The sequence below is a fragment of the Miscanthus floridulus genome, chromosome 6, assembly GCF_019320115.1.
Source record: "Miscanthus floridulus cultivar M001 chromosome 6, ASM1932011v1, whole genome shotgun sequence".
Taxonomy (NCBI): domain Eukaryota; kingdom Viridiplantae; phylum Streptophyta; class Magnoliopsida; order Poales; family Poaceae; genus Miscanthus; species Miscanthus floridulus.
In genome coordinates this window covers 44572557-44595317 of record NC_089585.1, presented here as the reverse complement: position 1 = coordinate 44595317, position 22761 = coordinate 44572557, and the positions used below count along the sequence as shown (strand labels likewise).

The 22761-nt window shown below is 49.7% G+C and overlaps 2 protein-coding genes across 2 annotated transcripts; one reads left to right on the top strand and one right to left on the bottom strand.

Moving 5' to 3' along the window:
• Positions 1–4643: 4643 nt before the first annotated feature.
• LOC136458188 (pectinesterase inhibitor-like) lies at positions 4644–5567 on the bottom strand. Its single transcript, XM_066458170.1, has 2 exons — positions 5088–5567; positions 4644–4992 (listed from the first exon to the last, which is right to left on the bottom strand). The coding sequence occupies exons 1-2, from the start codon at positions 5435–5437 to the stop codon at positions 4758–4760; spliced, it is 585 nt and encodes a 194-aa protein (XP_066314267.1). The 5' UTR covers positions 5438–5567; the 3' UTR covers positions 4644–4757.
• A 1289-nt stretch (positions 5568–6856) lies between these two features.
• On the top strand, positions 6857–8467 carry LOC136460544 (uncharacterized). The gene is made up of 3 exons (XM_066460200.1): positions 6857–7116; positions 7270–7434; positions 7477–8467. The coding sequence occupies exons 1-3, from the start codon at positions 6857–6859 to the stop codon at positions 8465–8467; spliced, it is 1416 nt and encodes a 471-aa protein (XP_066316297.1).
• The last annotated feature ends 14294 nt before the right edge of the window (positions 8468–22761 follow it).

Below are 22761 nucleotides of genomic sequence, written 5' to 3'. Positions count from 1 at the left end.
CAATCGGGTCAAGGTCAAGAATAAAGTCAACACAAAACTCAATGACCTCCTCTGTTCCATAGCCCTTGGCAATGCTTCCTTTTAGCCGAGCATGGTTGTGAACATATTTCTTTAGAACTCCCATGAACCTCTCAAAGGGGAACATGTTGTGCAGGAACACAGGACCGAGAATGCTAATCTCCTTGACCAGGTGAACTAGGAGGTGTGTCATGATATTAAAGAAGGAAGGAGAGAACACCAACTTAAAGCTGACAAGACATTGAACCACATCATTTTGTAGTTTAGCTAGATCCATTGGATCAATTGCCTTCTGAGAAATTACATTGAGGAATGCACATAGCTTCACGGTGGCTAGACGTACATTTGGAGGTAGAATTCCTCTTAATGCAACTGGAAGCAATTACGTCATGAGCACGTGGCAGTCATGGGACTTTAAGTTTAGGAATTTCTTCTCTGGCACATTTATTATACCCTTTATATTCGAGGAGAATCCAGATGGTACCTTGATGCTTGCTAGGCATACAAACATGCTTTCCTTCTTTTCTTTGCTAAGAGTGTAGCTGGCAGGACTTAAGTAACGACGTCCATCATCTGTCTTCTCTGAATGTAGGTTGTCTTGTTCTTTCAAACACCACAGGTCCTATCGTGCTTCAAGTGTGTCCTTAGGCTTCCCATACACACCCATGAAGCCTAGCAGGTTCACACAAAGATTCTTCGTTAGGTGCATCACGGCGATCATGCTATGGACCTCTAGGACTTGCCAATAGGGTAGCTCCCAAAATATGGACTTCTTCTTCCACATGGGTGCGTGATCGTCGGCATCGTTCAGAACAGGTTCGCTGCCATGTGCCTTTCCAAATACTACTTTTACATCCTTGACCATATTGAGTACATCCTCACCAGTTCGATTGCCTGGCTTGGTCTGGTGGTCTGCCTTACCTTTAAAATACTTGCCTTTCTTTCTTAGGGGGTGATTCACAGGAAGAAATCGACGATGGCCAAGGCACATGACCTTTCGACATTTTTCAAGAATATACCTTTAATTTCATTGAAACAGTGTGTGCATGCATTATATCCCTTGTTTGATTGTCCTGAAAGATTACTTAGAGCAGGTCAATCATTGATTGTTACGAACAACAATGCTCGTAGGTCAAAATGCTCCTGTTTGTGCTCATCCCACACACGTACACCTGGTCTGTTCCACAAAAGTAGAAGTTCTTCAACTAGTGGCCTCAGGTACACATTGATGTTGTTGCCAGGTTGCCTTGGGCCTTGGATGAGCACTGGCATCATAATAAACTTATGCTTCATGCATAACCAGAGAGGAAGGTTGTAGATACATAGAGTAACAGGCCAAGTACTATGACTACTGCTCTGCTCCCTGAAAGGATTTATACCATCCGTACTTAAAGAAAACCTTAAGTTTCTTGCGTCATTTACAAACTCTGGGAATTCTCTATCGATTGCTCTCTACTGGAACCCATCAGCAGGGTGTCTCAACATATTGACTACCTTACGGTCTTCTTTGTGCCATCGCAACAACTTTGCATGATCTTTGTTTCTGAACATACGTTTCAAGCATGGTATTATAGGAGCATACCACATAATCTTGGTAGGGATTTTCTTCGTGGGACATTCTCCCTCAACATCACCAGGGTCATCTCGCCTGATCTTGTACCATGATGCATGACATACCAAACATGCATCTAACTTCTTGTACTCCTCGCCATGGTAGAGGATGCAGTCATTAGGACATGCATGTATCTTCTAAATTTCTAATCCCAAAAGGCAGACTACCTGGTTTGCTTCGTATGTAGTGGCGGACAATTCGTTATCCTTCGGAAGCATCTTCTTTTGGATTTTCAGTAACTCCCCAAATCCCTTGTCAGATACACCATTCTTTACCTTCCATTGCAGCAATTCCAGTGTGGTACCCAACTTTTTCTGCCCTACATCACAAGTTGGGTATAGCAATTTCTTGTGATCCTCTAGCATGCGCTCGAACTTGATCTTCTCCTTTTCACTTTCGCATTCTCTTTGTGCATCATGAATGGGCTGACCAAGATCATCAGCGGGCTCATCTTCTGCCCCTACCTCTTCTTCAGCTTCCCCCATTGCAGTAACATTGAAGGCACCATATTCAGCAATAATGTCATCATCGTCCCATTGTTCTTCTTCACCTTCTTCCATTATAACCCGGTTTCTTCATGCTTCGTCCAACAAATATAGTTTAGCATTAAACCCGACTTCAATAAGTGTGAATGAAGACTCCTTGAGCTAGCATATTCCTTCAAATTCTTACATATGGCACATGGGCAACACATGAAACCATCGCGTTTGTTTATCTCGGCCACACGTAAGAAAGAATGCATGCCCTCAATGAACTCTTGGAAGCGGCGATCAGCATTATACATCCAATGCTGGCTCATCTGCATTACATGACATACATATCATATTAAAACCTAGAACATAATTAGTTAATTATACGATATGCATGCCACCACACAAGGTATTAATTTATGAAAGTCTCGCTACAATGTAGACAATCCCAACTACCACTAAAAAAACTAAAGCTAAAATGCACTTCAGCAGCATAAGGATTTCGCGACCAATCCCGCCTAAAACAGACAGATCATGTGTTTGTTCAATATCTATGGGCTTCTTCCGCAGGATCACTGCCTCATCAGTCGTTGTAGCCGCCTGTGCAAGAGAGTTTTGCACGTGTTCAACATACTCTTCCTCCCAGTACCAGCCTGAATATCTAGTGCCATCCCACTAAAATTAAAACAAAAAATTAGAACTTTAATCACAATCATCATAAAAATAAGTATAAATTAACTATAATCATCAAATGCGACAAAATAACTCACATTGCGATCCGGACACTTGTAGAAGATACGGTCCTTATTGGGACACTCCTTCCTCACCCGGTACTCCATCACAATTTTCTCCTCACACTTGCCGCATGCAATGAGAGGGAGGTCCGGCCTCAGTCGCTTTGGAACCCGATAAGAGGCCGAGGACCCGAAAGCAGTTGCCATCTACTCTCTATACTCATTTTTAATATAATATAATTTTCTCATTTTATAAATAAATAAATTAAAAAAACTCTAAAATTCTCTATATCTCTAAACCATGAAGTGTGCTATGCATGCTAGAAATGAAAGCTGAATACTAGTTTTGAATAACTACTTTAACATTTCTTCATCCAAATATGCAAACTTTAAAGTGATTTTGAGCTTAAATGGCTTACAAATAAAAACAAATCCACCATAAAAAACACATATATCTAGTCCACAAAATGAGATATGCTACTAATGAAATATGAGAGTATAAAGTTGGTGACCTTTAGAACCGAAGAATCGATGGAGGAATCGAAGAAATCTTGTGATTACCGGTGATGAGAAAGAAGAGAGGTTGGCGATGAAGCAAGAATACTGAGCTCGAAGTGGCTCGGGCTCGGGGAGAAAGAAGGGGTATATAGGAGGGGATCTTTAGTCCCGGTTGGAGACAGCAACCGGGACTAAAGGTCCCTTTCTAGTTCTGGACGAAGCCTCCAGCCGGGAGTAGACTTTTACTTCCGGTTGGAGGGACCAACCGGGAGTAAAAGTTAACCTTTAGTCCCGGTTGGTAGCTTCAACCGGGACTAAAGGTCCCCTACAGCAAAAGCCTGCCGCAGTAGCCGTTGGGCAGGGACCTTTAGTCCCGGTTGAAGCTATCAACCGGGACTAAAGGTTTCTCTAGTCCCGGGTGCGAAAAATACCAGGACTAAAGCCAAATTTTGAAGTGGATCAAAAGTCATTTCTCTACTAGTGGATCCATCGAAATACCCTATGACTCAACCTTCGTCATAAATTTCATATATCACATTCGATAGATGTCATATTCATGGTTACAGTATTTTATGTTTCCAATGTGTTTATGACGTAGCACCAGGTAGATCATTTCATCTTTAGCTAGCGTGTATCATTTCATGAGCATATAGTATGGTATAGATTTCCTAGAAGAGGTAGCATAAAAGTCTTCTTTTCTCTAAAGGATAATCTTAGAATCCCCTTCTGGGTTTGGAGAAGTGACAATTTTCGCGAACACGAATTTGATATGGTGAGAAATTTCTTATGATAATCATCCACGTAAATCTTAATGATATCTTAATGCCCGATGATCTAACGACTTTTACACACACCCTCGATCTTAAGGGTCACCAAAATCATCTGAGATGCTGAAAAATCGTTTTTTTTAAAGATTGCTCAAATCGTTCTCTGAAGTAACCACTATTTCAGCAAAGCCAAGGATGCCTTATAGTATGGGTCTATCGTCTATATATATGCATTCCACTATGCCACCACTATATATGGTAGTAGAATTCTCCTGACAGAATATATAGATCGAAAACTTTCAGGTAATTTAATCTGATTTAACCACCGACTACCCGATCTGCTTACAATGGAAGTTTATAGCCACGCAAGGCGCGGCATGGTTGTACAACAAACTAGCTGCCATGATCGAGAGCTAAGTAATCCATATATATACTAATTTACGATAATGTCAATACATATTTACGATAGTCGGGTTACTATAACACATGGAGATATTTACCATAACGTTATAGTAAACCACTTAGTAAGAAGTTACTATAATCTTGTAAATTAACATAGTAATTATCGTAACTCAAAGTGGCTACAGAATAAGTTATTTTGTAGCCAGCTACAGGGTAGTGTATATATATATATATTTTTTTTTTATCACGTCCTGTATCACGATGGCGGTCCGCCGATGAGCTTGGTGATGGTGAGCGCAATGCTGCAGAGCTGGTCGACGTCACGGTTGCGCGCCGTGAGGACGTTGCGGTGGTCCGGCACGCCCTGGCACCCCCGCTGGCACAGCTTCACCTCCGCCTGGCTCGCCACCACCAGCGCCTCCGACTCGCTGTACGCCCCCGTGTCCACCGCCGACGTCGCGTCCGACAGCTGATCCACCGCCGACTCGTACCTGCACTCGCCACTCGGCCGGGCGTGCTTGTCAGCTACGCATATATAGCACTCGAGGTCGAGGAAGGCAGGCACAGACAGACACGACGCACTGACCTCTCGCCGCAGTCCTCGAGGCACTGCTGCAGCTGCGCCGTCTTGTTCTCGAGGCTGTCGTCGTCGTAGATGCTGGAGAGGTAGGTCGCCGTCTCCGACGCGTTCCGCTGCGCCGCCTGGATGGCCAACCGGGCCAGCCCCGCGGTGTCGACCGTCTTGGACGACGGGTCCGCGGACAGCGTCGCCACGCACAAGTCCTGGTGCCCCGCCGTCTGCTTGCACGCCTCCTCGAGCGAGTACTTTCTCGACGGCGCGGCCGTAGGTGCCGCCGTGGGGTCTGCGGACGCCGCGGCGACGACCAAGACGGAGAGGATGACGCCGACGGCGGCGTAGGACGTTTCCGAAGCCATATTTGGCCCGCTCTCTCGTGTCCTTTCCTTTGCTGCCTCAACATTTTTGGGGGGCCTAAGTGATTTCCGTATTATCTTGCACGACTTGGCTAAATTAAGGTAGTGAGAAAGCTGATGTCTTGGCTAAATTAAGGGCAAGTAGGTTCGTCGTGTCGGTTTCGTGGTTGTGGGCTTGTGGCTGCTTGAATGAGGCAAACAGCTACGGCTGCGTGCTGACTTGTCATCTACCTTTGCCTACACGGCGGAATGAGGTGTTCTCTTCTAGTTCCGCCGTTCTGGTGTCGACCACAGAGAAAGCTGAGAGGATCGTTTGAATAGGATCTAGTTCTTGTTGCTTAAACCCCAGCCAACCCTCCCAGTAGCGATGGCCAACCTTATCACCACTTGTATCTTCCCTAAGAAAACCCTTGCTTGTTTGCTGGACACAAAATTAGTCAGCTTTGTGGTGAAGGTAGAGCAAACTAGGAGGGAGTATTCTTACACATATATGGTAAAAATTTAGACATTATCATTTTTTAACATTTTTTACACCCTTACTTTCAATGTAGCTTCGCCCCTGAACCCAGCAAAACCTCCAAACTTTTCTACAGTGCTTTCTAGAAATAGAATTCATTTCCTAGCTTCCAAAGCCCCCATAGATGATAGAGCAGCAGTACTAAGAATATTGTGAATAACGTATTTCTTATTACTATAAGCCGGACCTTTCGTACTAGTAACTCACAACAGAACATTAAAAACATCGCGGGTGATGCACCGACTCCCCAATACAGAAAAGACAACTTGCCTTCTTTTGCTTATATTATCCCTAGTCAGGACTCAGGACCTAGGGCCTTGTTTTATGAAAGAAACCACAGAAAAAAAATATACCCTAGGTGGTACCTTTAAAGACCAAACAACAGGAATGTACACTGGGAAAATACCCATGAAATTAATAACTCTGTACAAAGATTGAGAGGAGCACATCCCATTAGAAGGAAACTGCATATTGCAGACTACACATACAAGAGCGTAGTCTTATTCTTTGGTATCCCTTCATACCTGAACATTCGTGTGCTAATCATACAGGCGTGTGAACTAAACCTACAGTCGCTAAAGTTCAGGCTGATAGTACAAGTTGTTAGATTACCATAGTGTCTTCTTGGTTATTGTGTTAGTTACTCCTAATTACTCTGCTATGCGCCACCCTATGTGGGCTTAGCCCCTGGCCTTCCCAGGCTAAGGCTCTATATATTTGTAATCCCTGTGTAAACATAATCTAAGTCAGATTGGCATTCTGCCTTCATGGTATCAGACGCCTAATTCGGGTCCTGTGCCGACCCTTCCTCTCCCGCCCACCTCTCCTCTGCTTCCGCCCCTTCCTCTCCTCTGCTTCCGCACGCTGCTTCCGCCCCTTCCTCTCCTCTGCTTCCGCTCGCGCCCATGGCTGCTTCAGCCGCCGCACCGCCTCCTCTCACTAGCGATTCCAGCACCGGCGCCTCGGCTGCCGCAGCCGCTGCTACTGCCGCCAACGCGGCCCTACTGCGCGACGATGCCACCGCGGCCACCCTGCGGCTCGAGGAAGAAGCCACCGCCACTCGAGCGGCCAACACCGAGCGCGCCGTCCAGCTCCAGAAGGAGGCGGACCTTCTCAAGTCCGCCGCCGCCGCCCAGGAGCACGTCCGTGCTGCTGCCGACGCCCTGTCCAAGGAGCGCGCATAGGCCGATGCCCTGGAGGCGCAAGCGGCTGCCATCCGAGAGCGACTTCGTCTGGAGGCCATCCACGATGATGAAGCCCACGACGACGACGAGCACTCTGTCTCCTCTGAGGCTGCTGCTATTGCGCACCTGCACAGCCAGGCCTACGCCGTCCAGAACATCAAGTATCTGGTCCCCATCGTCCTCGACCTCAAGTCCCCCCACTACTCCAAGTGGCGCGGCTACCTTCTCCTTGCTCTTGGTCGGTACTCCCTAAAGGACCATGTCCTCAGCGACGATTCCCGCCCCACCGATCCGGTCTGGTACCGCATGGACTGTGTGGTCGTCTCCTAGATCTTCAACAGCATCTCCACCGACCTCCTCGACATCATCCACGAGCACGATGGTGTCACTGCTCAGGTGGCTTGGCTCGGGGTTGAGCAGCAATTCCTGGGGAACCGTGAGTCTCGGGCTTTGCTCCTTGATGTTGAATTCCGCAACCTCTCTCAAGGCGATCTCTCCATTGATGACTACTGCCGCAAGATGAAGGGCATGGCTGACGCCCTCGCTGATCTTGGTGAACCCCTCAATGACCGCACACTGGTGCTGAACGTCCTGCAGGGCCTCATTGAGCGGTTCCAGTTCATGGCTCAACTCATCACTCGGCAGAAGCCGTTCCCTCCGTTTGCGTACGTCCGCACTGATCTTTGTCTCGCCGAGCTCAACATGGTGCAGCCCTACCTGGCACCTCCACCAGGGCCGGGCCTCTACTCACCGGCGCTGCTACCTACTCCTCATGCGCCACCTCCAGCGTGGTCTCCCTGGGATCCTCATTCCCTCGCCCAGGCTTTCAGCACCGTCTCGCTCACTCCACCCACTCCGCCGAACAGCACGGACTGGGTTTTCGACTCCGGCGCCTCCTCCCACATCGCCTCCAACCCTGGTATTGTTACCCACACATCCTCTTCCCCCTTTCCCTCCTCCATCGTGGTGGGTAATGGTGCCACTCTCCCTATTGTTGGCACTGGCTACTCGATCATTCCCGGTCCTTTTTGCCTTAACAATGTTCTTCTTGCTCCTGGCATTATTAAAAACCTTTTATCAGTTCGCCAATTCACTACTGGTCATCATGTTTCTATTGAGTTTGACCCTTCTGGCATTTCTGTGAAGGATCTTCGTACCAGGAACACATCCTCCTTCGATGTAACAGCTCGGGGCCCCTCTACACCTTGCAGCTACCATCGACGCCTTCTGCTCCCTGCACTCTTGTTGCCACTCCTTCATCGTCCATCTGGCACCACCGTCTTGGTCACCCCGGCAAGGAAGCTCTTCAACGCCTCACTCACTCTTCTTTGATCGCCTGCAGTCAGCCTGCTGACGACCATTTATGCCATGCTTGTCAGCTAGGACGTCATGTGCGTCTTCCGTTTACTAGTTCTTCGTCGAGGGCTTCCAAACCATTTGATCTGATACATTGTGATTTATGGACATCGCCTGTTCTTAGTGTATCTGGATTCAAATATTATTTAGTTATCCTTGATGAATTTTCTCATTTTCTATGGACCTTTCCACTTCGCCTTAAGTCTGACACCTTTTCCGCTCTTTCTAGTTTCTTCGCGTATGTTCGTACTCAATTTGGGTGCCCCATCAAATCTGTCCAATGTGACAACGGTCGCGAGTTTGATAATTATGTCTCCCGCATCTTCTTCCTCTCTCACGGTGTCTCTCTTCGCATGTCATGTCCCTACACCTCTCAGCAAAATGGCAAAGCTGAGCGCACCCTCCGCACCACTAACAATGTCATCCGCACGCTACTCTTCTAAGCGCCCATGCCCCCCTCCTACTGGGCCGACGCCCTTTCCACTGCCACATATGTTCTTAACCGTCTTCCCACCAAGACCCTCAACATGACTACTCCCTTCTTCGCACTCCATGGTACTCCACCCTCCTGCCATGAACTTCGAGTTTTTGGGTGCACCTGCTATCCCAACCTCACTGCCACCACCCCCCACAAACTTGCCCCACGCTCCACTTTGTGTGTCTTCATCGGCTACTCCCCCGATCACAAAGGCTACCGGTGTCTCGACCTCACCTCCAACCGTGTCATCATCTCTCATCATGTCATCTTCGATGAGACGACTTTTCCTTTCTCTGGACACCGGACCTCACCTCCCGAAGAGCTTGATTTTCTAACTAATGATGAGCCTCTACCAGCTCTTTCACCTTCTGTAGGTACATATGTGCAGCCTCTCGACGCCCCTCTGCAGACCGTGTCGCAGTCTACGTCCGAGTTGCCTGACGACACCACGTCGGTGCTCTGGCCCCTCAGCCCGGCTGGGCCAGCGTCCCGGCCTCCTCCACCAGGCTTCTCCGCGCCTCGGCACGCACCGCCCATGGCACAACAGCCACGAATGGTGCCTTCAGCGCCCTCCCAGGTGCTCCCGCCGGCCCTAGCAGCACCCTCTATGCTGCCTCTGGCAGCAGCCCTAGCGCCCCCTATGGCCCCGCCTGCTTCCCGTTTCGACAACGTCTACTCCCGGCACCCTTCACCAGCTGCTCCTCCTTCACCGCCGACACCACCACCAGCTGCCGCTCCAACATCATCCCATCTCCACCACGGTTCATCAAAGCTGATCCTCCACGTCCCGTTGGTGCTGTCCCCATCCCACCGGTCGACAATACTCATGGCATGATGACTCGTGGGAAGTCTAGATACATACAGCCGCGCCTCCATCTCCACGCCAAAGGCTCTGTCCCTGATTCCCCAGTCTTGCCGCGACGCCCTTGCTGATCCTCACTAGCGTCGTGCCATGGAAGATGAATATGCTGCTCTCATGGAAAATCACACTTGGAACCTTGTTCCTCGCCCCGACAAGGCCAATGTGGTTGAAGGGACCGTGACGCCTAAGAGGGGGGGGGGTGAATTAGGCAACTTAAAACTCTAACTCTAAATTATGGCATCTTTTTTTAACCTTAGCAAAACCTATACAAAAGATAAACTATCTAAATGTGCAACTACGATTTTGCTAGTGTGTTGCTATCTCTACCGCAAAAAGAAGTAATACAATTAATGTAAATGCGGAAGCTAAAGAGCAAGGTAGAGATATGCAAACTCCCGTTGATGACTCCAGTATTTTTACCGAGGTATCGAGAAGCGCGCAAGCTTCCCCCTAGTCCTCGTTGGAGCCCCTCGCAAGGAATCCCTCGCAAGGGCCAAGCTCCTGGTCAGGTAACTCCGTGGATAGCCTCGGGCCTTCCCCACACGTAAGTGGGTCTCCGATGTGCCTCTCGGCAAGCCTCTCCTGGAAGCTCCCCGCCGTCTTCACTATCAAGCTTCCGGCCGAAACACCGCGGGCCTTATTCCCTCTGGTACACGTCTCCACTCAACTCAAATGGCCGGTTGGGGTTGTATTTATAAGCCCCACTGAGAAAGTAGCCGTTGGGGTCGAACTCCCGCGAAACTGCTACTGACCGAACGCTAAATCATCCTGACCAGACGTGTTTGGTAGTCTCGACCATTGAGCCGGCAATATACTAATCGGACGCTGGCCAGCGTCCGGTCTCCTGCCACCGGACGCGTCCGGTCGCAGATGTGCCACTCTGGAACCTTACTATACTCGATCGAACGCTGCTGTCCTGCGTCTAGTCGGTTGCCGCCAGCGTCTGGTCCATTGTCCGGTCACCTGGTTTCTTCGCGATCTTGCATACGGCTTGGTCCTAATCTTCATGCTTGGACTTTGCTTGATCTCTTGAGTCTTCTCTTGTGCTCCTAAGGTCTTGCTTGAGGTGTTGATCATCGGATCATCATGTCGCCTTTGTCCAAGTTACATCTTGCACCCTATTAAACTACAAAACAAACACTTGCATATTCATTAGTCCAATTTGGTTGTGTTGGACATCAAACACCAAAATCCAAAGTAAAGGGCCAAGGGTCCATTTTCCTTACAATATCCCCCTTTTTGGTGATTGATGCCAACACAACCAAAGCAAGCAAATAATAAGAATTTGGAAGCTAAAAACTACCTACTTGCTAGGATGCAATGCTAAGGGCAAGGTTATATGATACTAATTGATAGATACCAATTAAAACTTTACTTAAAAGCTTGTCTTGCCCTTGCAAATGTCCCCATGTGATATTATGAATTAAAGCCTAGCTTTCTAAAAAAAATTTCCCACTACTTAGACCAACCCATAATTCACTTTCCTCCCTTTCTCGGACCATTACTACTTGTAACTGAATGCTTGTCTTTAGTCCTTTACATTCTCCCCCTTTGGCATCAAACACCGAAAAGGAAGACATTAGTAGCACAAGGGATGATCAAATTTCGTGATCCTTTGAGTATAGAGAGAAATGGATACATATATGCATACATATGGTGGAAAGCAAAGCATATGCATACTTAGCAATATATTGTACAAGAGAGTTTAATCTATATAATGCGTGGAGAAAGCATATAAATATGAAATGAAAACAACATGATGATGCCAATTAAAGAATGATGCTTAACCCCAGGGACTCCAATTTCCTTACAATGAGACTACTACACATGTGATAGGTTTGAAAAATTGATACCATTTGAGAAAGTGTTAGTCTCAAAGCATCCAAGTTGTAGAATAAACGCCCCCTAAATTTATGCACACAAGTGTTGAATACTTGTAAAATTTGTGCACATTGATTTAAGTATCAAAATACCACTTAAAAGATGATATTTGGGAGAGATTATCTACAATTTGGACTTTGGTACATATTAGATAAATAATTGTAAAACAAGCTATGTGCCGTGCTCTTAAACTATTTTAAACCATGTAGGTTTGCTCCAAGGGTTGATAATGAAACCGAGCAAGCCTACCATATGGTACACGTATTGAATGCATAACAAAAGATTTAAGCATGTAAATGCAAACATAGGCATGAAAGATAACTAGATGCTTTAAGAGTATATCAATTGAAAAACAATGCCAATTGAAATGAATACTTAATTGAAAGTAATGACATCTAGTTACCTAACATGGGAAGGGGAATTTGGGTCCATAGTATTCACTAACCTACTTGGCAATGACTTTGTTCATCATGATGCACCCCATGAAATGCACCCATACTTTGCCAAGTCTCTAAATTTTCCAAAGTCCGACAGACTTCTTACTTCCCTTTTGGGATCCAAACCTTCTTAGTGCTCTTTATGTTGGAAATGATTTCCTTTGGCACCCAAAAGCGTTTGACCTCATTATTGGCTTGCTTGTTTACCTTGATGGCCACCACCTTGTCATTTTTCTTCTTCTTCAAGAGATAAGGTGTGGAGGCCTTTTTATCCACCTTGTTGATGTAGGTGTTGGAGAGCTTGCTTGTTTCCTTTTTCTCTTTCTTCTTTGCTCCTCCCCCATTCTTCACCTTGCACTCATAGGACTTGTGACCTTCCTTGTGGCACACGTAACAAACCATGGTTTGTCCTTCATCAAGCTTCTTCACTCCCTTGATGGTGTTATCTTGATAAAGTTGGGTTTGCTTCGCCTTGCCTTTCACTTGAGTCAAGTCCTTGGTGAGGCGAGCTACTTCTTACTTGAGTTGCTCATTCTCCTTTGCAACCTCTTGTGTGCATGTATCTACAACAACTTTCTCAACACAAACTTGGTTGCACAAAAGTGAGTCTAAACATAAATCATTGCAAGAAGTAGAGGCATCCTTTTTAGACATATTAAAGATAGAACTTTTCCTTTTAGATGCCTTGGTGGGAGTTGTGCTAACGACTTCAAGATTAGCAACTTTATTAGTTAGCTCATCACAATGTTTGCACATGGTTTCCATTTTAGCAAGCAAACTATTATATGCTTCTTGTGAGCTAGCTAACTTTTCTTTTAATTTTTCATTTTTCTTTACAAGTTGCTCATCATTGATTGTGCATGCATTTGTTGTTGCACTAGTCTCAAGTTTCTCAATTTTAGTAGATAGTTCAACATTGAGATTAGCAAAGTTCTCATATTGTTCAAGCAAGGTTTTGTATGCTTTTTGTGAACTATCTAGCTTTTCTTTTAAACTTTTGAGCTTCTTTTATTGACTAGTGCAAACTTTAGCAAATTTAAGGTTTTCTTGCACAATTTCATGATAAGAAGGCATATCATCATCACTATCACTCTCACTAGAGGAGAGCTTTTGTTACCTCGTGCCATAAGGCACACACGAGAAGAGCTTGATGATGATTGCTTGCGGCCTCGCCTCTTTTGATGGGGTTCTTCTTCACTTGAAGAACCATCCCATGATCTTATTGATATGAGGGCTTGGTTCTTGCGTACCTTCTTCTTTGTCTTGGGTGTGGGCTTGTTTGGACAAACTTCCACAAAGTGCCTCAACTCGCCGCATCCATAGCATCCTCTCTTTCTTTGCTCTTTTCTTTGATTTAAGAAAATGAGATCTTGAATTTGGATGGGCACACCCTTGACATTGAGCCTTACGATCATCTTCTCCACCTTTTTGATAAGTTTGATTGATTCTTCATCAAGGTCAGAGGTGGAGGAGGAAGATTGATCATCATCACTTGATTCTTGTTCATCATCATCATCATCCTCATCTTCTTCTTCTTCACTTGAGGAGCTTGAGCTTAAGCTTGACTCAACTTTCTTGCCCTTCATCTTTTTCTTCTCGCTACAAGCAAGAGCTTTGCCTTTGCTTGATGAAGATGCTTCTCCTTGACCCATCTCCTTCCACGGAGTTAGGGTAAGGGAAGTTAGTGCCGTCAAAGTACGGAGGCCTAGCGGTATCCATCCCAACCACTCTAAATAGCGTCGACTCAATGACGGTTAAGCCAAAGGTTCAAATTGAGCCAATCAGCTCTGATACCAATTGAAGGGACCGTGACGCCTAAGAGGGGGGGGGGTGAATTAGGCAACTTAAAACTCTAACTCTAAATTATGACCTCTTTTTCTAACCTTAGCAAAACCTATGTAAAAGATAAACTATCTAAATGTGCAACTACGATTTTGCTAGTGTGTTGCTATCTCTACCAAAAAAGGAGTAATACAATTAATGTAAATGCGGAAGCTAAAGAGCAAGGTAGAGATATGCAAACTCTCGTTGACGACTCCGGTATTTTTATCGAGGTATCGAGAAGCGCGCAAGCTTCCCCCTAGTCCTCGTTGGAGCCCCTCGCAAGGAATCCCTCGCAAGGGCCAAGCTCCCGGTCGGGTAACTCCATGGATAGCCTCGGGCCTTCCCCACACGCAAGTGGGTCTTCGATGTGCCTCTCGGCAAGCCTCTCCTGGAAGCTCTCCGTCGTCTTCACTATCAAGCTTTCGGCCGAAACGCCACGGGCCTTGTTCCCTCCGGTACACGGTGGCGGCCACACCACAAACACGGTTGGTGTGATCTCGCAAGACTTCAAGCCCCTCCGATGTACAACACTTGTGCTCGCAAGCATGGGGTGGTAAGAGGTATGCTAACCTCACTAAACACTAGGCATACACCTAGAGCAAGTGCATAAGCGGTGGTCTAATCAACCTAAGCACTTCGCAAAGCACTTATGCTAATCACCTAATAAAATACTAAGCACTATGCATGTGGAGATCACTAAAATGGTGTATCAACACCCTTGGTATGTTTCCTCAGCTCCACTCAACTCAAATGGCCAGTTAAGGGTTGTATTTATAAGCCCCACTGAGAAAGTAGCCGTTGGGATCGAACTCCCACGAAATTGCTACTGACTGGACGCTGAATCGTCCTGACCGGACGCGTCCGGTAGTCCCGACCGTTGAGCCAGCAATATACTGATCGGACGCTGGCCAGCGTCCGGTCTCCTGCCACCGGACACGTTCGGTCGTAGATGTGCCGCTCTAGAACCTTACTGTACTCGATCGGACGCTGCTGTCCTACGTCCGGTCGGTTGCCGCCAGCGTCCGATCGCCTGTCTGCCGAGTCCTCTGCCCAGCGTCCGGTCGCTTGTCCAGCGTTCGGTCCATTGTCCGGTCACCTGGTTTCTTCGCGATCTTACGTATGGCTTGGTCTCAATCTTCATGCTTAGACTTTACTTGATCTCTTGAGTCTTCTCTTATGCTCCTAAGGTCTTGCTTGAGGTGTTGATCATCGGATCATCATGTCGCCTTTGTCCAAGTTACGTCTTGCACCCTACTGAACTTCAAAACAAACACTTGCACATTCATTAATCCAATTTGATTGTGTTGGACATCAAACACCAAAATCCAAAGTAAATGGGCCAAGGGTCCATTTTCCTTACAGTGGTCACAGGCAAGTGGATTTTCAAACATAAATTTCACGCTGATGGCTCGCTGGATAGATACAAGGCTCGTAGGGTTCTTCGCGGCTTTACACAGCGTCCCGGTATTGACTATGATGAAACATTTAGCCCTGTTGTCAAACCTACAACTGTTCGCACAGTCCTTACTTTGGCTCATTCCTGGGACTGGCCAATTCATCAACTAGATGTCAAAAATGCTTTTCTCCATGGGACTCTTTCAGAAACAGTGTACTGCTCTCAACCAACAGGGTTTGCCAACTTAGCTCTTCCTCAGCACGTCTGCAGGCTCAACAAATCTCTCTATGGCTTGAAGCAAGCCCCCCGTGCATGGTACAGCCGTTTTGCTTCATTCCTGCTCTCCCTGGGTTTCACTGATGCAAGATCAGATACATCTCTTTGTTTACCGTCGCGGTACCGAGACCATTTATTTGCTGCTCTATGTGGACGACATTGTGCTCACTGCCTCCTCCCAGCAGCTCCTTCGCCGGGTCATTGATGCTCCGATGAAGGAATTCGCCATGAAGGATCTTGGCCCACTTCACCACTTCCTTGGCATGGCAGTCCAACGACGGGTTGACACTTTATTTCTCTCCCAGCACCAATATGCTCTGGACATCCTGGCTCGCCATGGCATGAGTGACTGCAAAACCATGCTCCACCCCTGTTGATACCTGCGCCAAGGCTTCTGTTGATGATGGCCCTCCTGTTGCTGATCCCACAGCCTACCGTAGCCTTGTGGGAGCTCTTCAGTACTTGACCTTCACCCGGCCCAACATTGCTTATGCCGTCCAGCAAGTTTGCCTTCACATGCACGATCCTCGGGAGGTTCACTTTGTTGCTGCCAGGGTACTCTTGATCATGGTCTCATTATTCCTCAGACTTCTCCGACACAGCTCGTCGTCTACACTGATGCTGACTGGGTTGGCTGCCCGGACACTCGCCGATCCACCTCTGGTTATGCTGTATTCCTAGGTGGCAGCCTTGTCTCCTGGTCTTCTAAACGACAGCCCACTGTCTCTCGCTCTAGCGCTAAGGCAGAGTACCGTGCTGTCGCCAACGACGTCGCTGAAGCTTCCTGGTTGCGGCAGCTTCTCCAGGAACTACACCACCCACTCAACTAAAGATGGCAACGGGGACCCGATCCCCGATTCCCCGCGGGGAATTCTTCCATTAGGGGATGGGGATGAAGGAAAATTTATCCCCACGGGGATGGATTTAGTAGAAAAGTGGTCCCCGTAGGGGATGGCGGGGACGGGGATGGTTCGCTGATCCCCGACCCCGATCCCCGTCGACCCGCCCCGCGAAGAAGGCTATGAGTTGTAAAACGAAACGATCTCATTTCATATTGATTCAAGATGCGTCTGTGTGTTGCTAGAACTATGTTGCTAGATTGATTAGACTAATGAGTATCCCAGAATTTATAAATATGTGATCTTTTATGAATCTATGAACCTTTGCTGCTAGATTTATGCAAGTGTGAATCTGTGAACGTTGCAAGATTTATGCATGTGTGTGTTGCTGTATGCGGGGACGGGGATCCCCGCGGGGACAAAATCCCCGCCGGGGATCGGGGATGGTGGAAAAAGGCTCCCCGTGGTTGTTCGTGGGGACGGGGATGGGGAAAATTCCCCCCCGCGGGGACGGGGATGGTGGCTTATTCCCCGACGGGGAATTCCCCGTTGCCATCCTTACACTCAACTCCGCCTGCATTGTCTACTGCGACAACGTCAGCGCCATCTACCTCTCCACCAACCCTGTACAACATCAGCGCACCAAGCATGTGGAAATCGACCTCCATTTCGTCCGAGAACACGTTGCCATTGGTGCTGTCCGTGTGCTTCATGTGCCCACCACCTTCCAGTTCGTTGATGTCTTCACCAAGGGTCTTCCTTCTGTGTTTCAAGAATTTCGTTCCAGTATGAATGTCCGCTCTAGCGACGTTCCGACTGCATGGGGTGTTAGATTACCATAGTGTCTCCTTAGTTATTGTGTTAGCCTAATTACTCTGCTATGCGCCACCCTATGTGGGCTTAGCCTCTAGCCTTCCCAGGCTAAGGCTCTATATATTTGTAATCCTTGTGTAAACATAATCTAAGTCAGATTGGCATTCTGCCTTCACAAGTTACGACAGTGTGAGCCAAGTACATTGCCTCAACTATAGTACAGGAAAAAAAAGATCAGAAGCTCAGCTCATTGGTGGACCTTGGTCAGCTTCTGAGACGGGCTCAGGCTTCCGCCTCGGCTGATCCAGAGTGACTCGATCAATTTCTGGTTCTCCATGGTCATGGCGCTGTCAACACTGCCTGCAGAGAGCCGTTTGTGTACCTTCTGCAGGTGCAGCTTGAGTGAACTCGTACTTAGACCAACATTCTTGCTGCAGATTGGGCACACCTTCATTTCTGGACGCTTGTGAGTCCATAGATACCTTAACATGCAGCCTCTTATCAAGGGCCAGGAGAGCCTTGACGAAGCCATCGTTTGGCTGTGCTCGACGGTGTACTTTCTTCAGTAAGTTCCAGGCTTTTACGAGAGTGAAACCCCTGAAAAGTACATCTCTATCATGTCAACAGCAAAGCTCCAACAAAATTCAGTCGCAAGTGGCAGAAGTTAAGACTCTTACTCTCTAAGCATCAAATAGGCTATCTAACTGCATAACAAAAGCTACGTATCTAGAAAAGCTAAAACGTCTTATAATTTGGAATCGATAGAGTATATTCTGTTCCAAATTATAAGACGTTTTGGCTTTTTTAGATGCATTGTTTTTACTATGTATCTAGACATTGCGTATATCTAAGTGCATAGCAAAAGCTATGCATCTAGAAAAGCCAAAACGTCTTATAATTTGGAATGGAGGCAGTAGCTCTTTGTTAAAGAGCACAAAGACCATCCAGCAAGGGACTGCACATGTTCATAATAGATCTAAAATACTAACTCTAGTTCAGTTCAATGCAAAGCAATATAAATCAGAAAACCAACAAACTATTTCGCAGATCCTTCATCACCAATCAGAATTAAGAGAGCGCTACCTAGTTTCGATCAACTTATTTCTGTCCAAGTTTACAGCAACATGTGCTTGATCCAGGTGAACAAAGAAATAGGGCATTGAAAATTTCAAGGAAATAGTATCAGTAGATCTGCTTTTTGTTATTATAATATTTTCCATGAGCATAATCTACCAAACAGCCACTTGCTCATTTTAGGTGGTGAAACCCAACCCTCATGTTCTACCATATCCTTACTTCTAGTGTGTTAGTCGCTGAATTCTCACTCTTGGTAGTAGGAGAATTCTTACTCTCATCGAGAGAGAATGACACTAGGAGTTGGGGCAATTTCCTTGTCTATTTCTCACACAAACTCACACAAATGCCATACCAACCTGAGGGGTTGAGGTTACATATTTATAGGCTGCTAGCCAACCAAGCATATGCCAAGATGCTAGTCTAAGATGCTAATATGTTGTCCTAGCTAAGATGTTGTCCTCTAGTCTAAGATGCTGTCCTCTAAGATGCTGTCCTCTAGTCTAAGATGATGTCCTAAAAACAGAAAAAACAGCCACAAGGACCATGACCATGTGAGCATCATAGACCCACAAAGACCAGCCACACATGAGACTTATCCATCATTCTCCCCCTAAGTCTTGTGCGTCGTCTTGTGGGAGAGTTGAACCATCCCGGTCCTGGAGCAGAGCTCAAGGAACTTGATCCTCCCAAGGGGCTTGGTGAGCAGGTCCGCAAGCTGGTCCTTGGTGTTGATGTAGCTCGCCTTGATGCTCCCTTCCTCCAAACAGCCTCGGATGAAGTGATACCTCACCCGGATGTGCTTGCTGCGTTCGTGGAACACGGGGTTCTTTGCCAGGGCCAGAGCGGACTTGCTGTCCACCCTGAGCTCCACCGCTCTAGTGTCTCTGCCGAGGAGATCACCAAGCAGTCGAGCGAGCCAGAGCGCCTGAGTCGAAGCGGTGGAGGCCGCTATGTACTCGGCCTCGCAGCTGGACAGGGCCACCACCTGCTGCTTGACCGACTGCCAGCTAACGAGGCACTTGCCGAGGAAGAAGAGGATCCCGCTCGTGCTCTTGCTGGTGTCGATGTCGCCGGCGTGGTCGCTGTCGCTGTACCCAACGAAGTGTGCCGCCCCAGGGCACCTCGGGTAGTAGAGGCCGTGATCGAGAGTCCCCGCAACGTAGCGGATGATCCTCTTCACAGCCTGCTGGTGCTCCGTCGTCGGTCGCTGCATGAACCGACTAACGTAGCCGACGGAGAATGCCAAGTCCGGCCGTGTGTGGGCGAGGTAGCGAAGGCTCCCCACAAGACGTCGGTACTGCGTAGCGTCCACCTCCTCCGTCGTGCTGTCGCGGCTCAGCTTCAGCCTCTCCTCCATCGGAGTGAGAGCTGGGTTGCAGTCGATGAGCCCAGCTAGCTCAACGACGCGCTTGACGTAGGCGGTCTGTCGAAGCGTGATCCCAGAGTCATCCTGGTGTACCTCGATTCCTAGGTAGAAGGAGAGAGGCCCCAGGTCACTCATCTGGAAGGTGGCCTTCATCTCTTCCTTGAATGCCGCCACCTCCGCATCCTTGGTGCCGGTGATCACCAAGTCGTCGACGTAGACACCCACCAGCAGGGCATTACCTCCATTGCCCCGTCGGTAGATGGCCGCCTCGTGCGGGCTTTGCTCGAAGCCCATCCCCTTTAGCGTGGAATCCAGCTTGGCATTCCACGCCCTCGGTGCCTGCCGCAAGCCATAGAGGGCCTTGCGCAGGCGGAGCACCTTGCCCTCCTTGCCGGGGATCGCAAATCCCGGCGGCTGGTGCACGTAGACCTCCTCCTTCAAGTCGCCGTTAAGGAACGCCGACTTGACGTCCATGTGATGAACACGCCAGCCCTCCTGGGCAGCTAGCGCAAGGAGGAGGTCTACGTGCTCTGGACTCCATCCGTGCCACGGGAGCAAAGGCGTCGTCGAAGTCGACCCCCTCCTGCTGCACGAAACCTCGTGCCACCAAGCGAGCCTTGTGCTTGACGATGGCGCCGGCTTCATCCCTCTTCAACTTGTACACCCACTTAAGGGTGATCGCGCGGTGACCACGAGGAAGGTCAGCAAGCTCCTAGGTGCGGTTCTTCTCAACCGCATCCATCTCCAACTGCATCGCGGCGCGCCATGCCGCGTGTCTCTCGGCCTCTGCAAACGACCGAGGCTCGCCGTCGTCACACGCAAGGTGCAACTGCGCCTCCAGGTCGTGAGGCACCGGTCCCGGCACCGGCTGGTCGCCGAGAAGGTTCTCCACCGTACGGTACCGCAACGGCTCGCCGTCGTGGTACGCGTCGACGCGCTCCTCGTCGTGAGAGAGCGGAGTAGCGAGCTCAACCGGGCCGTGCTCGACACGAGCTAGTGGTGGAGTAGACGTGCCCGGAGTGGTGCCTGTCGGTGCTGGAGTGCGTGGCGTTGCCGGCTGTGGTGGAGCCGGCGAAGAGCTCATCGCAGCCGAGGTCCTGGCTGGAGAGCGTGGTGTTGTCGGAGTAGCAGGTGCCGGGGTCGGTGGAGGCTCGGAGACTGGGGTAGACGCGCTCGCCGAAGAAGAACTGCCTACTCCCCCAGCTCCCTCGAAGTGGACGTACTCGACAGTGAAGTCGTTGTACGTCGGAGCCGAGCCGTCGTCCACTGCCTTGTCCCACGCCCATCCTCGCCCTTCGTCGAACACAACGTCGCGCGCCGTGCGCACACGCTGTGTCTTCGGGTCGAGGATGCGGTAGGCCTTCGAGCCCTCCGTGTAGTCGATGAACACTCCCGGAGTGCTCCTATCGTCGAGCTTGCTGATGTGGCCAAGCTCCTTGGCGAACGCGAGGCAGCCGAAGACCCGCAAGTGGGAGACCGCCGGCTTGCGCCCATGCCAAGTCTCGTACGGCGTCCTGCCGTCGAGCGCCTTGGTAGGCGAGCGGTTGAGGATGTAGACGGCCGTCACCACCGCCTCTCCCCAGAAGACAGTCGGCATCCCCCTCTGCTTGAGGAGGGCCCGAGCCATCCCCACAACCGTCTGGTTGCGCCGCTTGACGACGCCGTTCTGCTGCGGGCTGTACGGCGCGAAGTAGTGGCGCTGAATGCCCTCGTCAGCGCAGTACGACGCGAATTCAGCCGCCGTAAATTCGCCGCCGTTGTCGGTGCGCAGCACGCGCAGCTTGCGGCCGCACTCCGCCTCCGCAGCAGCCTGCGCGCGTCTGATGGCGTCCGCAGCCTCTCCCTTGCTGCCGAGGACCATCACCCACATGTAGCGGGAGGGGTCGTCGACGAGCAGCAGGAAGTAGCGTCGTCCTCCCGGTGTGGCCGGTGTCACCGGGCCACACAAGTCCCCGTGCACGAGCTCGAGCCTCTCCTTGGCTCGAAAGCTCGCCCGCCGGGGAAAAGGGAGTCGCCTCTGCTTCGTCAACACGCAGACGTCGCAGAGCTGCTCCACATGGTCGAGGCATGGCAGGCCTCGCACCATCTCCGTGGCACTGAGCCGCTTCAGGGCCTCAAAGTGAAGGTGCCCAAAACGCTCGTGCCATTGCCACGCCTCGTCGTCCCGACGAGCAGCGAGACAGAGGGGTTGTGCCACCTGCACGTTAAGGACGTAGAGTCGATTTGCGCTTCTGGATACCTTGGCAAGAAGGCAACGACGACGATCCCAAATCCTCATGACTCCGTCCTCAACCACCACGCGCGAACCGTTCTCATCCAGCTGTCCCAAGCTGATGATGGAGTTCCTCAACGCGGAGATGTAGTAGACTCCGGTGAGCAGCCTGTGCTCACCAGACACGGCGGTGAAGATGATGGAGCCGACGCCCTTGATCTCCACGCCGGAGGCATCCCCAAACTTGACGGAGCCTCGGACGCTAAAGTCAAGCTCGGTGAAGAACTCCCGTCGACCGGTCATGTGATGGGTGGCGCCGGTGTCGAGGCACCACCCGTCAGTCTTGTCGTTGCCGGAGCTGTCGCCGAGGAGGGCGTGTGCTTTTGGCTCGTCAAGGTGGAGGAGAGCCGCTGCGGCCGGTGTCGCTGGAGGTAGCTCGATGCTGGCATGTGCCATGAACAAAGCCGGCTCCTCCTCCGCCTGTGCGACGTGGGCCTGGCCGCGTCGTGGCTGTCGACAGTCCTTGGCCCAATGGCCAAGCTGGCCGCAGTTGCGGCAGGCGTCGTCTCGTGGCGGCTTGTGCCTGCCGGCGGCGCCGCCCTGGGCGCCTCCGCGGGCATCACCCTCGGCACGTCCTCGCGCCCCGGCCTGGGCGTCTCTGCGCGCCTTGCGTGGCTTGCCACGCTTGCGGCCGCCTGTCGCGGAAGAAGGCTCCCCCTTCCTCCGGTCACCTTGGCTGGCAAGCCACTGCTCCCGAGTGAGAAGAAGCTTCCTGCCAGTGGTGATGGGCCCCGAGAGGGACTGTGGCT